Genomic DNA, 14,909 nt, shown 5'->3' on the forward strand with positions numbered 1-14,909 from the left:
AGACAACTTTTTTTATATTTAGCTTAATAACTAGAGGTACTAAATTATGTATGTATAACGTAAAAGCTAAAATAATAATTAAATTTTCTCAAAAGGAGAGTATCTAACGTCACATGAAGCTTACCTAATGTCAGCAGAGACCTTGTGCGTAGTTCTGTGTATAATTCAGTGTGTTTACTTTTTGTCAGTCCATGGAGCTTTATTTACTGGTACATAGCTAAGAAAATACAGTTTTTAGCTGACATGCTCAGCTGTCATCTTTTGTTTAAGTCTTTTGTAAGCTGTTACAAATATCTGTATGCCTTTTAATGGACCAGATAATTCAGAGAAAGTACTAAAGTGCAACATTTAATGAGATTAATTATTGGTATTAATGATAAATCATAAGCATCTCTTCTGATAATGTGTGTTGCCCAGGTTTCCAGTAGAAGGAAAGCAGCTTCCAAGACTGAGAAACTTTTATGCATCTTCTAGAAATTCTCTGTGGCAAGTTTCATATTTATTACACATTGTTTACAGGTGTGAATAGCAAAACTGAAGCTACTGTTCTCTGATATTCTGTATTTTATGTTTTGCTCTGAGGGACTAGCATTTTCAGTAAAAGTTATCTGAATTTGGTTTGTCTCTCTGCTTTAGTTGACTCCATAATCTGTGTTATCAGAATTCCTTACTGTTGCTGTTGCTGTTACCCTACAGCAGCTTTGTGACAGAGGTGAAGTGCCAACATCAGTGTTTTGCAGGTGAAGAACAGAAGCCAAGGGAGGGAGAGGTGATGCACAGATTGATAACGTGGCAGGCTCACAGTATTGCCATGCTCAGTATGGGGTGTGGTGTGAGGAGTGGGGTTCACAAAACCTCTTCAGTCTTCTGGGTGAACTAAGTCAGCTGAATTAAGCACTTGGTGAATCAAGCACTGAAGATCTGAGATTTGCAGCAGAGATTTGGTACACTGATTTGGAGTCAGTGTATCGAAACTGAACCTCAGCACACATTAACAGCTCTTCTAGGGCTGGTTTTGCTGGGATTCACCAGCCACTACCTTTCCTGGGCTTTCTTCTAGGCATGGATGACTGCTTTTTCAACTGCACAGTGATGGAAGCAATGAAAGTGCTGAGGAAGAAGTTTTAAAACACTGCAGGAAGTTGGAGCAAAGGCCAGGGTCATCCCTAGCCTGAAGGGCTTTGTCTTGCTGCCAAAGGGCTCAGGACTGGCATGGCACTGGGTGGTCTTTTACATGCTCATCATTTACTCGTGCAGACAAAACACTTCTGTTGAGCTTTGGGGTTGGATCTACATAATAAAGATGGTGTAGAGCCAAGGCATGTGATATTGGTGGGGCAAAGGGAAGAATAATTGTAGCCCAGTGTGGACAGTGTATTTGGGAAGTTCTGCTCTTGGCTTATTTGGAGAATTGGGGCCTCAGTGACTTGCTGAAAGTCATGTCTTACACGGCTGAGTCTGAACTCTAGTAAATAGATTTTTTTTCTCTCTCTATAACTTAAAACCAGGCTCAAGTCATTGCAAGAACTGCTGTTTCACAGACTGTTCCTTAACTGTGCTGCCATTACTTCTTACCCAGAAATTCACATGGTTGAAACTGATGTTAAAAATAAGCTTTCCCATACTCTGGTGATTTAAACCTGCAAAGGGAAAAGAGACAGCGAACAGCATCTTTTAGTATCATTTCCTTTCTGCTGTTGCTCTGGCTGTGATGCAGAGGTAGTTTAGTTAGCCATTCCCCCCGTCTGTGCTTTCTTTTTTTTTTTTATTATTATTATTTTTTAATCTCCTTTTGCTACTCAGAGTTATTTTTTAAAATAGAAATATAGAAGGCAGAAGCAGTGACTACTATATGAAGGTACTATGGAAACCTGTCACGAACACAGTTTCAAATGAAAGTGAATCTTCAGTGCTTAAGAAGTCCAGTTATTTGCCAGACTCTAGTGTCTCCTCTGTGGTCAGACTTGAAGAAGGAATTGAATAGAGCAGTGTTGAGGGGAAAATATCTATTCTTGCTTTTCACTTGGGGAAAATGCATTTCTGGGCTCAGCCTTGCAATTAGATATCCTGCAATGAACTTCTTATTTGGGACCTTTAATTTCTAAGTTATGTAATGTATTATAATGCTGTGGTAGCAATATTGTTCTTTATGGTTGGTGAGATATGTACGTTATAAGATTTAGCTTGTAAGTGTTTCCAGATGTTTTGTTGTTTGTTTTTCTGGGGTTTTAAGAAGACATAGGCAGATGAATTATTCACAAAGCTCAAAAGAAGGTGGTGCAGAGAGCAATAACTAAATAAATATATCTTTAGCATACATTTCAGTTGTGGATGTTGGTGCATATTTTTCAGATGGAAAATCAAAACGTGATGTGAATGTGTTAGATCCCAAGTCACTTGACATTTGTTCTCTGTGCCCTTGCTAAAGAACACACCATCAAATAAGTTCTGTTGATATTAGTATAGTGTGTAGAAGATAAAAAATGGCACAAACCTGGTACTGCTGTAATGTTATGACTGATAGATTCACTTTGGTCTGACGCTATGCTGATGCATAATAATGTACATACATCTAAATATCTATATGAACATTAATGTTTCTGAGTTAAAATAAATATTTGGAATGTCAGTGATTAATCATTTAAATATGGCACTTCCTGGGGATATTCTGAAGTATTTCATCTTTCTGTGGTCACTGAAGTTCCTGGGCATATTTTATAATGCTTGGTGGTGATGTTTGTTGCTGCTAGAAGTATTGGAAAGCAATATTTAACTAACATAAGGAAGACATCTTTTTTTTTAAATATATATATAAAAGATACTACTGTCCTTAAAGGATTTTAAAGGGAGAAAAATACTTTTTTGCCACAGAAATTGCTCTGAAGTAGTAAATTAATTTTTCATAGTGTGTAAATTTGAAAAATTTGGAAAACAGTGGGGTTTTTTTTTCAAAAATTGACAAAGGTTGTATTTTCACATTTTGTCTTAAGCTTTCTACTGCGGGGTTATGAAGCCTTGACAATAATAGACGTGCTGGTAGGCTCCTTTGTCCTGTGAGATCCTGATCTTTCCAATTTTTATGAGTCTGTGTGCATTTATTAAAGGATGTATACTGAATTAGAAACAGATTATGGGATTGTGCAGACTTTGTGATATAGAAAGCTTTATATCACTTTGCCATTGTGCACTTGCCCTATATAGAGGTAATTTAGGAAGCTTAGTGCAATTGATGTCCAACTGACATGGTATTTTTGTAAAAGTTAAAACTCTTTCTTAGCCTTTCTAAATGGTTAATCAAAGTGGATTGACAGATTATGTGTCTGGGTTTTTTTTTTCCTTTCTTTTATTTTTTTTAATTTTTTTTTTTTTTTTTGTGTAGGTGTTTGTGACTCATAAATGCAGAATTAAACTGAAAATCTGTGACTGGATAATGGAGTATTTGCAAGTACTTTATTGCAATTTTCAATGCAGCACAACAAATAGCCTTCACTTTCCAGTGTTTATTTGTAAGGATTTATTATTGTGTGGCCCTGCTAATCTCATAATTTCTGCTCCTGTTTTTATGATAGTGCAAGAAAGCAGTTTATAAATAGTTTCTGTAAATGGGTATTCCTGAAAATGCATCTGATCTGAACAATATTTTTATATAACTGTCTTTTATGGTAAAGTAATAGGTGAAAATTGAGAAGTCATTAATGTTTTATATCCCTTCACTCTGCTATGAATCACCACTTAGCTGTTTGCCAAAATCTTTGTATTATGTTTAGTGATGATTTTATATGAGGATCAGCTGGATAATTTTAAAATTCACTTCTGGTCCTATTCTTCAGAGATTCCTATCAACTAATTTGACCACTTGTCAACTAAAGATGAAAACTTAATCTTCCATTGTAGTTGATGTTATAAATACATATTAATTTAGATAATGTTTTTTGAAGAATTCAGATGGCATTACTGTTCCAAAAATTTTAGATAATAATAAATTCCAAGGAATGAGTAGCTATGCAGTGTGTGTGAGAGGGGGAAAAAGAAGTCAGAATACTTTAGAAAGCTTTTGAAAATGACCTTGTGTTTTAGATCTCCCTGTTGAGACTAGTTATTTTGAAAAATGAAACACTTAGTTGGGTTTCATACCAATTAGTAAATGTCGTTTGAGATCACTAAAATATTGCTCCTCCCAGAATATCCATCATGAAAACACAGGAATGTTTAATAATATTGAGTTCAGCTTTCTGTGCAGACAGAAATTATTTTAAATTAGAGGCTGTTGCATAGTCTGTTTCTATGTTCTGGTTGTCCATCTGTTTAGGTGTTTTCTCTGGATTGGAAAACTGTCAAGTGTTATGTCTTGGACAGCTCTGACCACAATGAGAAATGGAAACTGTTCTAAGATTAGATAATACCTACAAGGGCAAGAATGTATCTGATCCTAGTACTTTTAAGGTAATTAATGCAAATATGATGATTGATTCATCTATTTATATGCAGAGAGGCTTGGGTCACTGCTATGAGCTGCTCACTGTGAAAGATTTGTAAATAAAATATTCTGTAGGGGTAGAATGAAGGAGACTGGGAACACTGTGTGTCAGTACAGAAACTGGAAACTAAGTTTAGGACTTGAAGGTAACTCCAAAGACAAAGATATGAATGGAAAGAGCTGTTCTGAGAACAAGACTTAAGAAGGGCTGGAGCATGATCTGGGGGGTTGGATAAGGTAGAGCAGTGAAATAAGGAAATGGTGTTTGCATTGCTACAGATGCAGAAGGGTAAGCTAAGATTCGATCTTGTTGAAAACAGTTGAAGTAAGACTTGAATGGGAATCATAAAGATTTTTCTTTATCAGACATTTCAGTGTTTTAATGACATGGGTCTAATCTTTATAAAATGAGACTGAATAAAGTTGTCTTCCAAAGTCCTAAATCCATTTAAGGGTTTTATATAAAACATTTCTAATTTGCTCTAGTTACTCAAAGGTGAACAGCATATATGAAATTCTGCTAAATTCCAGGGATGCAACTGAGCAGAGACTGATGTGGGGTTTGGCTAGATCTCTGTATAATCCATCCCAGCCTTTTAAAATTTTGCTTTGTGTATCTGTGTCTCTTCAAAACTGAAGCTACACTAAGGTTCTTTCTCTCCAGATAAGATAGTATGTTATTGTTAAACGCCTCTCCCAGACTGTAATTCTATTTGTGGTTTGTACTGTTGACTGTTGATTGTTAACAGGTTCTGCAGTAATGCAATTAGGTGATCCAAGGAGAACATACAAAGCATTAATAAGTCACATCTGCATAGAGCAGAGTGAAAAATATGATCGACTAGCCATGATACTCATCTAAATAAGATAATATAATTCATTTTGCCTCTTTCTCAGCTTAGAAATCTGCTCTGTCTTAATCCTCTCAGAAAAAAATCAATGCTTCATCGTGTTCTTGATCTGCTACTCAGTGCCACGTGAAATTCTGCATTATCGTACGTTGGTACATTTATGGTAACAAAAAGATTAAAAGCTTTGGATAAGCTTGAAATGACATAGGGAACTGAACAGTATGTGGCATTAGAAAGGAGAAATCTTGCATCAAAATACTGCAGTTCTTGGGTGATGAATAATGTCATCTGTGTGGAAGGAGAGGTGCACTCAGCTGTTTATTCTCTTACACCTCCCTTCTGTCCTTTTGCAGGCAGCAACCCCAGTAATTCCCATTTGTGAAGGTTTCAGAATGCATTGCTGGCTGACAGCTGAAGTGAGGGGTGGGGATTGCCTTTTTTCAGTGGCTGAACTGGATCCCAATGTCTGTGCTAATTGCAGGCAAAGCTAGGCACAGTATTCCTTTTTCTGCAGAGGTCTTCAGATTTTTTCCCTTCATTGTAAAGTTTTTGTATGATACAGCTTTGCCCATTTGATTTTAAAGGGACTGATTTTTAAAAAAAAGCCTAGAAATATAAAATCTATTTCTGTAAATGTAGAATCTGTAACAAAAAGATTTTTGTCAGTTTTGTCCTGCTTCTTCCAGGGGAAAAATTTACAAAAGGATTTGAAAGGCCTAGATTGCTGTCAGGGTGTTGGGTAACACTGCCAGCACTGAAGACATGTTTGGGTGTATCCATGCTCTTGCTCTCTTTCAAGCTGGCCTCAGCAAAACTTGGTGAAAAAGACTGCACAAATCCATTGCTGCATTCTCTGGGAACTGTAAGAAGAACTAGGAGGGGAATATGGAGCAGAAAGTGTCTTCTGGCTCATTTCTGAGCAGCCTGGTGTGGTAAACCCTCCTTTGAGCAAGCAGGTGGATAGGGCATCTCTAGCAATCCTGGCAACCTACAATTCTTCCCTGAATTATCTGTAGAAATTCCTGTAGATGTGTGATATAATGAATTTGAACTTCGTATTAAGAAGAAAAAAAAATGTTTTGAAATTCTCTCCAGCAGCAAATCTGACCTTGATGGAGGTCTATCTGTAGTTGAGTATGAAAATATTAGCTAAAAAATATGTAAAATAAAATAGCTTCTTGAAGTTCATTCCTTTTTAAATACTTGAGGGCACTTCAGGGCTGTTGACAATATATGCACAGATTCCAGAAATGAGATGTTGTCACTTATATAGGTAATTATTATCTTGTTGCAAAGACTAGCAGGAGAACAAGAAAACCCAGATGGCTTTTGGTAGATATTGAAATCATTCAGAGCATACCATTTAAAGGATTTTTTCTGAGATAGAATGATTTCCTTTTTTTTTTTTTCTTTTTTTTTTTTTTTTTGTAAAGAGAGAAAAACATGTTATAACCCTTCAGCAGCTAATTCCTAATATTAATTGTTAAGACTGAGTTAAAAGTGAAACTGTAATGGCTTTGTGGAACCATCTAATGCATAATGATACTGTGAGGTGGAAGAAAATGTCTGGTCACAAGCTTTTGTCCAAATACCAAAATTAATAATGAGATTTTGTGTCCTTATACTTCTGTTCTTCAGTAATGGGACTTGAATCAGTAGGTGCAAGTCGGGGTTGCACAAGGACAGGAGAGGTGCTGCAGTTTCATCTTCTGCTCTCTAAACTTCATCAGAAAAGGACAGTTGTGTTTTTAATAGAGAAGCCACATCTTCAGATGGGATCTGGTTTGTTACCTGTAAGGCTCTAGAGACTGGTCAAATTGTGTAAGAGGTGAGAGAAGCATTTGAAGAAGCTTGATTTGGCCCAGAAGCCCCCATTTCCATGTTGCCTGACTAGTTTTTTAAATTTTGTATAATTTCTACTCTTTATACTCTTCCTACACTCTAAAACAGAGCATTGTAGGATAAGATTTGTAATTATTATTGGCTAGTCAGTCTAGCTGATCTGTCCTCAGAAGTGCCAGATACTTTCTTTAAAATTGCTGTCACGTTGATAGCCTGGGGCTTGGTAAACTTTGGAACATTGCTTGATGTTTCATGAGATAATTCTTTACAACAGTTCCTGATGCCTCTCTGTCCCATTAGCTCTTAGCCATCTGTTGCTTTGATTACACTATTATGGTGAATAAGTGTTTTGGCAAGCTATTTAGCTGTGTTGAAAAATCTTGTTTCTTTGCTTTCTAGTATTTTATTGCTACTGTTCCTTTTTTTTTTTTTTTTGGTCTCCTCAACCTTTGTAGTGCAGTGCTTCTTGCCATTTCCTTCTTGTTATTCTAAGAAACTAAAGTCTGACCTGGTTTGAGGGCATGATGAGGTTTATAACTGTGCTTTGTGGCTCTTCTCCTTTCATGTGAAAGTCCTACCAGAAGAGGCTGTGTATTTCAAATGTGGGCTCACAGAAGGTGGATGTTATAACCTAACCATATTTAAATGTTTGGCTTCAAGACTCTTAAGACTCTTGCCTCTTAGGGCTTGAATGTTCTTTTCTAATCTAGCCAGTGTGTTGCATCAGTATTACCTATGCTCATTAGCTATGATATTTCTATAGCAAATCATAGCATTTTAACCTCTCACTCCTGCCAACATTGAAAAGGCCAAAACAGGAAGATCTGGGATATCATTAGAAAGAAACCTGTATTCTCTGGTTTTATATTGTCAATTTGACCTTTCCATTTAATGCTCAGGTTTTAGAGATGAGCAGAGTAAAAGACAGATGGGGTGATAATGAACACAGAGATGAGCTTCCCTAAGTAGGTTCATTTTTAGGAGTAGTGATATATCAATTAATTTTTTTTAGGCATGGACATTTGGAAAAGGAATAAAATACTGTTTTTAGACTGAAACTGAATTTCATTGGCATTTAATTTCTACTTTTAGTTCTTTATTACTTTTTCTACAATTAAAATAGTTGAGTTATACCTCAAAGCAAGAATTCCAACCATTCTTACTAGATTATTAATTCTGCTCAATAGGTCATTTTGCCTTGACTGTGACTTAGGTGGCCAAGTTTTCTTCACTGGTTACCTGCTTGAGCTCTTTAAATTGAACTGCAGCTTTTCCTGGAGTAACTTTTCTTTTTTTCACTTCTGGTGTCTGAAAGAGATGACTAAGAGCTGGGTAGCTGCAAGTGCTTGCAAAACTTTCTCAGTCACTTGGTCTTCAAGTAGTACTTGTCATTAGGGATAGTAATGTTTTTTATGGGAAAATTATTGGAAGCATGTTGCAGTGGCAGTGAGAGGGGAGAGGGGGCAAATACTGTAAACATCTGGGGATTTTTAGCTTCTCAAAGGGGTCTTTTCTGGACCTTATAAAGCTGTGCTGTGCTAGAAGTTGAAATTGCTATCTCCTACACACAAAAGGAGCTGTATGAAGTAAACTTTAAAATGTAAGTGAAATAGTTCCCAATATAGCAATTTTTTTGTCATATTAAATTAGTTAATACTAAATGTCCATCAAAGACACTCAGAAGTGTAGTCTGGAAACTGTTTTTGCACTTACTCTATGAGGACTGCAATAGTCTTTTGTATTCCTTGTCAGAGAATATTCAGTAGTTTATGAGTTTGGTTATTTCAGTGTACATCCTGTTCTGGGATTGTTGTGTTTTAGTGCTGATTATTTCTTTGTTATTTATGGTTAGGGAATGTTGTAGTATTCCTTGCTCGCCATGTTGTCACACCACTCTGTTTAAGTGATTCCTGGACTAATTAGTAATTATGGATCTTCCTTCAACTAAGCAATGGATATAATTATTATTGAGCTGTGCTACACTTTTACAGCTTGTGTATGGGACATGGTATATGTTTTGCATAAGAGGTAATGATGTGACAGCACACTGAAATCACAGCTGTTGAGTTATCTATCTGTCTATCAGCAGTGAAAATTTTCTATTGGGTTTCTGCCACAGCTTCTCCTGGACAGGGTTGTCTGTTCTCTGCAGAATGATAAAGATTTTCAGTCAGAGCCACTCTTCTGATTTAATAAGTAAAATAGAAATGTCCTTTTCAACATTAGTAGCTATAGAACAAAATTTCTAAGTAAGGGACTGGTCCAAGTTTGACTTCTCTGTATGTAGTCTTTCCGAATTGGACTGTAAAAGAATATTTCCTTGGAGAGCTGTTCTGATGGTTGGTGGTCCAGGTACTTGTGAAATTTAACTGCAAGTTAACAATTAATTACATTTGTAACACTGCTTCTTCATGAAAGTAGTATCATTGTCTCAGATAGTATTGACCATAAATATTTTTGCCAATTAAGACATTTTCATTTGAGAAGGAAGTTGATAGTTCCCTGTGGTATGGAATTTTAGGGACAGATTTGTACTGGATAAAGAAACAATGATGTAAAGTTCCCTAAGACAGATCTGGGTAGAGAAGAATGATCTACATAGTGAATCCTGTACCCTGAGAAGGTTTGTAGCACTTGAGCTGTTAGTTTTGCCTGTTATACAAATTTCTTATTCTTGGTTCAGCCTTATGCTAGGAATCTTCCTGTCCCCAAATTAGCTCAGCATCATCACCCCACTCCCTTGTGAGGAGCAGGTTTGCTTGTCCAAGCTGCATTTGTAATGATGGAAAAGATTACTGCTCTTTCCTTAGCCATGTTTTCACAATATTATTCTGGTAGAACTGGTGGCACTCACAAAATAGAACACTACAGTCTTGACCCTTATAAAATAGTTGCATTATTGGCAGTGGACAAAGCAAAATTGTTTGGTTCCATCGATACTTTCAAATTGGAAATATAAGTTATATTTATTTAAGTCTTCAATGACATTTCTGTTCAGTCTTCACAGGGTTATTATCTTTGTGGGAAAGGAAGTGACCAAATGGGGTTGTGCTCTGAGAATGACTGTAAATGCCTTGCTGGCCTGGACAGCATCTGCTGGGTCATTAAGTCCAGTCACCTGCTCTTTGAAACAACCACATTATGTAATTGTGGAAAACCCCACATTCATACTAATGACTGCATGACATTTTTTTTTTTTATTTGTCTATGATCGTCTACAAAACCAAATAGAATGGAATGGGATAAAATTAATCAGAAATTATGTCAATAAAATTAATGATTCTCATTCATAGAGAAAATGAGCAAATGCATTTGGTGTGAACATCTCTTCATATTTTCTGCTGAATGAGTACCTGTTTTGCAGAAACATAAATTGAAATACCCATGCCTTTTTTTCAAGTGGTGGCTGGTTTCAACCTTCTGACCAAGCTATTTAATCTATTGTCGGATGGATACTGAGAAACTTTGATGTTTTAAAATATTTGTGAGACTTGTTTCATGGTAGAAGGAGATTTTGAGCATGTTGATTTTTGTTTTATTTTCTTCATATGTTGAGCTGATTACTCATGAGTCTTCTTAAGCTCTTACATTTGTGGAATTCAGTTTCCATGTATCTGTAACTTACTCTGTTGTGACTTGCCAGATGGAGGAATGCTTTGAATGCAGAAGGGTATTACTGGTGGACTTAATGCCATCTCTCCTTAACTCCCTGAGTCATAATAATTTTTGCAATCTGTATTGTTGCCCTACACTTCATGGGGTCATATTTTTACTTCACTTGTGTATGCTTGTTTTTATGCAGTTATATTATACTGTATTGCTAATATATTAATAATTGTTCTTCTATTTTTCTTTGCCCTCTACTCTCTTGTTTACCATAGCTTCAAGTTTATGGCAAATGCACAAATTTTTACAGACAAAGAATCTAAGGAGAGCATTTTAAAATTGCTGAGTATGGTTGCCTGCAGTGACAGACACTTGGTTACAAAATAATGTTGATGAACTCATTATATTCCATCTCAAAAGTAATTATATTATTTTCCATATTGTTCCTGTTAGATAGCTATTCTGAATGTTATTCTCTGATGTGATTCCATTTTCCTTTGTAGATCACTGTTGTAGTGAGTTGTTTTTTAACTGCAAACATACATGCTTTCCTCTTGATAAAAATTATGGCAACCTTTCAAATCTCAGAATTGTTTAGCTTTATGCTTTCTCAGGTAGAAGGAAAATATTAGGGAAAAATTCTTATCAATAAAATCTATTAGTAGTAGCGAATTCTGAAATACTGGCTCTCAACTTTTTGTCCAGTGTGTATTAATGATAAACAGTTTAATTTTGAGGTGAATATGCAAGCCTTAGAGTATGATTCATTTCCATACTGCTTTTCAACATTTTCTTTCCACATAATTTTTGTCCCAAGTGAGGCTTCATTTTTTTTAACATATTGTCTAAACCTAGAAACTAGCTGTGCATAAAAATTTCCTTTCTCTTAGGATTAGTCATAAACCAACAATGGACTGTTAGATAGCCTGTCTGGGGCATATGAAACAAAAACTGTTTCCTGAGGTGAGAAAATTACTGTGTATGAATCAAATAAAATAATACACTTTGTTCTACATTGTAAGGGATTTGATATGTCTCTAATTCCATACAAGATAAATGCATGAGCTAGAAACCCTCTGTCTGTGGCCATGTCCACAATTTAAAGCAAATAATAAATAGGCCACCTGCATAATCTTTCTTCTATTATGATTTTAATTTTGGTACTAGATTTGGAAGATACTTTGAGTGAATAGAGGGTTTCAGTAATTATGTATTTTGGTTTGAAATTTCAGGCTAAAACCAGATCTTTTGAAATATAGCTCAGGCTCTCTTGGAGTGTATTTTAGTGTTTTCTTGCCCAGTAGCTGCAGAGTTAGTTTGCTAAACTATGATGTGGGAGCTCTAAGATTGATTTTTTTGCCTGCAGTTATTTGTGCCTGTATTGCCTGTTTATCAGGAAAATAAGTATCTGGCCATAGATTATTAAAGGATGGGTAGTGCCCAGCTCACCTTTCAATGCTGTTCTATTTTTTTATTGTTTAATATAAGAACATTAGAGCCTGAGTGAAATCTAGTTGAGCGCTCCTATAGTAATAGTAAGGTATTGATTTTGTGTTACTCACTCTCTACCTGGTTTCATAATTGTGTAAGTATTCTGTAAAAATTAGAACAGTTTAGGAAAGGCTGGTAAATGAGGTGTAAATGAGGTGTGTCTTTTCTATCTTTTCTTCCTTTCATTTTCATTCTCTTTCTTTCTGCCAGAGTCTTTTTGTTCTATTCCCAGTCCTCTTCCCATTTATATTTTTTTCCTCTGGCTCATTTTGTCCCCAAATTCCCTCCTTGCATTATAGTACTCTTCATTTTTTGACATTCCATTAATCTTCCAGTCTTTATGGCTTACTTTCCCACCTCCACAAGCACACCCACAGGATGCTTAGAAATTTTACAGCATACCCAGTTGTCAAAAAACGAAACCTACAAGTCCCAGACCCGTAATACTATGCTGGGAATGCTCATTAACTCCCACACTGTTTGGAAAAAGAAATCGGTATAGTTAGTATAAGGTCTGCAAACCATAATACATGCCTAATATTCCTTTGCTTTCCACTAAACCTGGGAACTCCTCATTGGAGCTGGGGAAGAAGACAGGATCTGGCTTTTTTTTGCATTAACTGTGGTTTTGATCTTGTAGGAGCCCTAGAAAAAGTGGCATGAACGTGCAACTATAGGAGTGTGACCTCTGAAACATTGGGTTTGGGAGAGCACGTTGTTTGTCAGCAGATAGAAAACCTGTTGCCATAGGTGACTGTGCAGCAAGTGCATCCTCAGCATAGCAGCTGCACCATGGCCAAAGCCAAGTGGGCTTTACAGTGGGAAATGCTGGTGGTCTCAGATGCTTCTGTCCAGTCTGACTCCCAGCATTTCTGTCAAGACCAAGTTCTTTACTGCTGGCAGAAGTGACTAAGAAAAATGACAAAAGACTGCATCTTGAATATGTGTATCATCAACTGATTGCCCCCTCCACTAATAGCTTGTGAATGCTAATTTAAAAAGCAGTATTCAGTGTATGGATGACAGTGCTTAGTTTCCAAAGGCAATAATTTGAGGCTTTTCTCTTGCTAAATAGCAGCCATGCCAGTGTTTTGTGTTGCTAAGTGGAATTATAATCAGATTCAATCTTTATCAGAGGTCTCTTAAATAGTGGACCCGGTCAGGTTTTGGACATTTTTCTGCTTGCTTTTCTTTCCTTTTTTTTTTTTTTTTTTTTTTTTTTCCCCAAGCTTGGGAAATAATCACTGCATTGCTTTATTTCTTAATTCTGCTGTGACGAAAATGAAGTTATTGTCAGCATTAGAAATAGAAATGTAGAAATAGAAATTTTGCAGTGGTCAGTAGTAAGGGCTTGACCTGCTTGCCTCTTATCCTTTGTTAGTACTTTTTTAAAGCCTGTATCACATTTAATTAACTATTTGGGGCTTAGCTGACAGTAGTATAACAAGCACTGCATGTTTAAGCAGTATTGCTAACTACACCATAGCTGAATACAGGTGTGCTGTAATTAACCCCAGAATTCCTGAATCAGTCGCTGGTAACCCACCCCCGGTTAGATACTGCCAGCAGTACTTCCAGTTCCTTTCTTCCCATTTATATTCAGAAGATAGCACCAAAAGGATCTAAGCAAAGCATTGCTCAGAGATCAGAGGAAATCAGTCCTGTCCTTTACCCTTCTTCTCTGTTATGCAGTAAGGATGCCAGTAACTTAAACAAAATGAATTAGCAGACTGAACTTAAAAGATGAACTCGCCCACTTAAAATGATGTCTCCTCATGGATGAAACGTCTCAATAGTACAGTTAAAGATAATTGTTATTTTTTTAATATCTTCTTTCTTCAGAATCCTACTCAGGTGGGAACTGCTCTTCAGGTTTTCTATAATCTTGGGACTTTGAAGGATACCATTGCTAATGTGGTGGATGGATACTGCACAGCGCTGGAAGATAACATAAAAAATGCTTTGGATATCAAAGTGTTGACCCAACCATCCCAAACAGTCACAAGAGGTACAATACTTGTTTCACAGAGAATGATAATTGATTCTTTTTTGTAGAAGTACAGTATGTAATGAAATGGAAGAAACTCTCACATCCAAGCCCATTCTAGAAATATTTCCCTGCTTGCTTTAGCCAGTAGAGGGTGGGAGTAGGCATATCTCAGAAAACATGTAATTTTAAAACATTTAATTTGACAAAATCGGGTCTGTCTGATATTTGGCTCGGAGGTTTTCCATTATTCCTCCCTTCTGCTCCGTCCTAACTTGCCCAGAAAATTGTCCTCATTAGGTTACAACTTTGTAGCATTTTCTTATCTGTTTCTCATGGAAAGATGACTCCAAATTCTGCTTTCTTTGTATTGGTGGGAGAATTGCGGGTTGAAATTGTTTGCAATCAATGGAATAAGCCTGCAACTACATTGTTATGCTTTTCTCAAGTGAAAATTGTTTCAAAGCAAACTATTCAATATGAAGAAATGTTGCACTATTAAGCATAACTCATATATCAAAAAATACTGAGGAACTGGGTCAGCAGGCAAATTTAAACTTAGTGCTATGAACTTTTTTTTTTTAAAGTCGTGCAACAATGTGGGGTCCAGAACCATAATCAGCAGCATAATACAGAAATGCATCCTCTCTCAAGT

The 14,909-nt window shown here is 36.3% G+C and overlaps 1 protein-coding gene across 1 annotated transcript in view; it reads left to right on the forward strand.

The window, feature by feature from the left end:
- The window catches only part of COG5 (component of oligomeric golgi complex 5), a 177,138-nt gene that overhangs the window by 102,668 nt on the left and 59,561 nt on the right, over window positions 1–14,909 (forward strand). Inside the window, exon 8 of the mRNA XM_079304319.1 lies at window positions 14,110–14,275. Coding sequence (XP_079160445.1) covers window positions 14,110–14,275 — 166 coding nt within the window. The remainder of the gene's footprint in view (window positions 1–14,109; window positions 14,276–14,909) is intronic.

The sequence above is a fragment of the Erithacus rubecula genome (assembly GCF_903797595.1).
Source record: "Erithacus rubecula genome assembly, chromosome: 4".
Lineage (NCBI taxonomy): Eukaryota > Metazoa > Chordata > Aves > Passeriformes > Muscicapidae > Erithacus > Erithacus rubecula.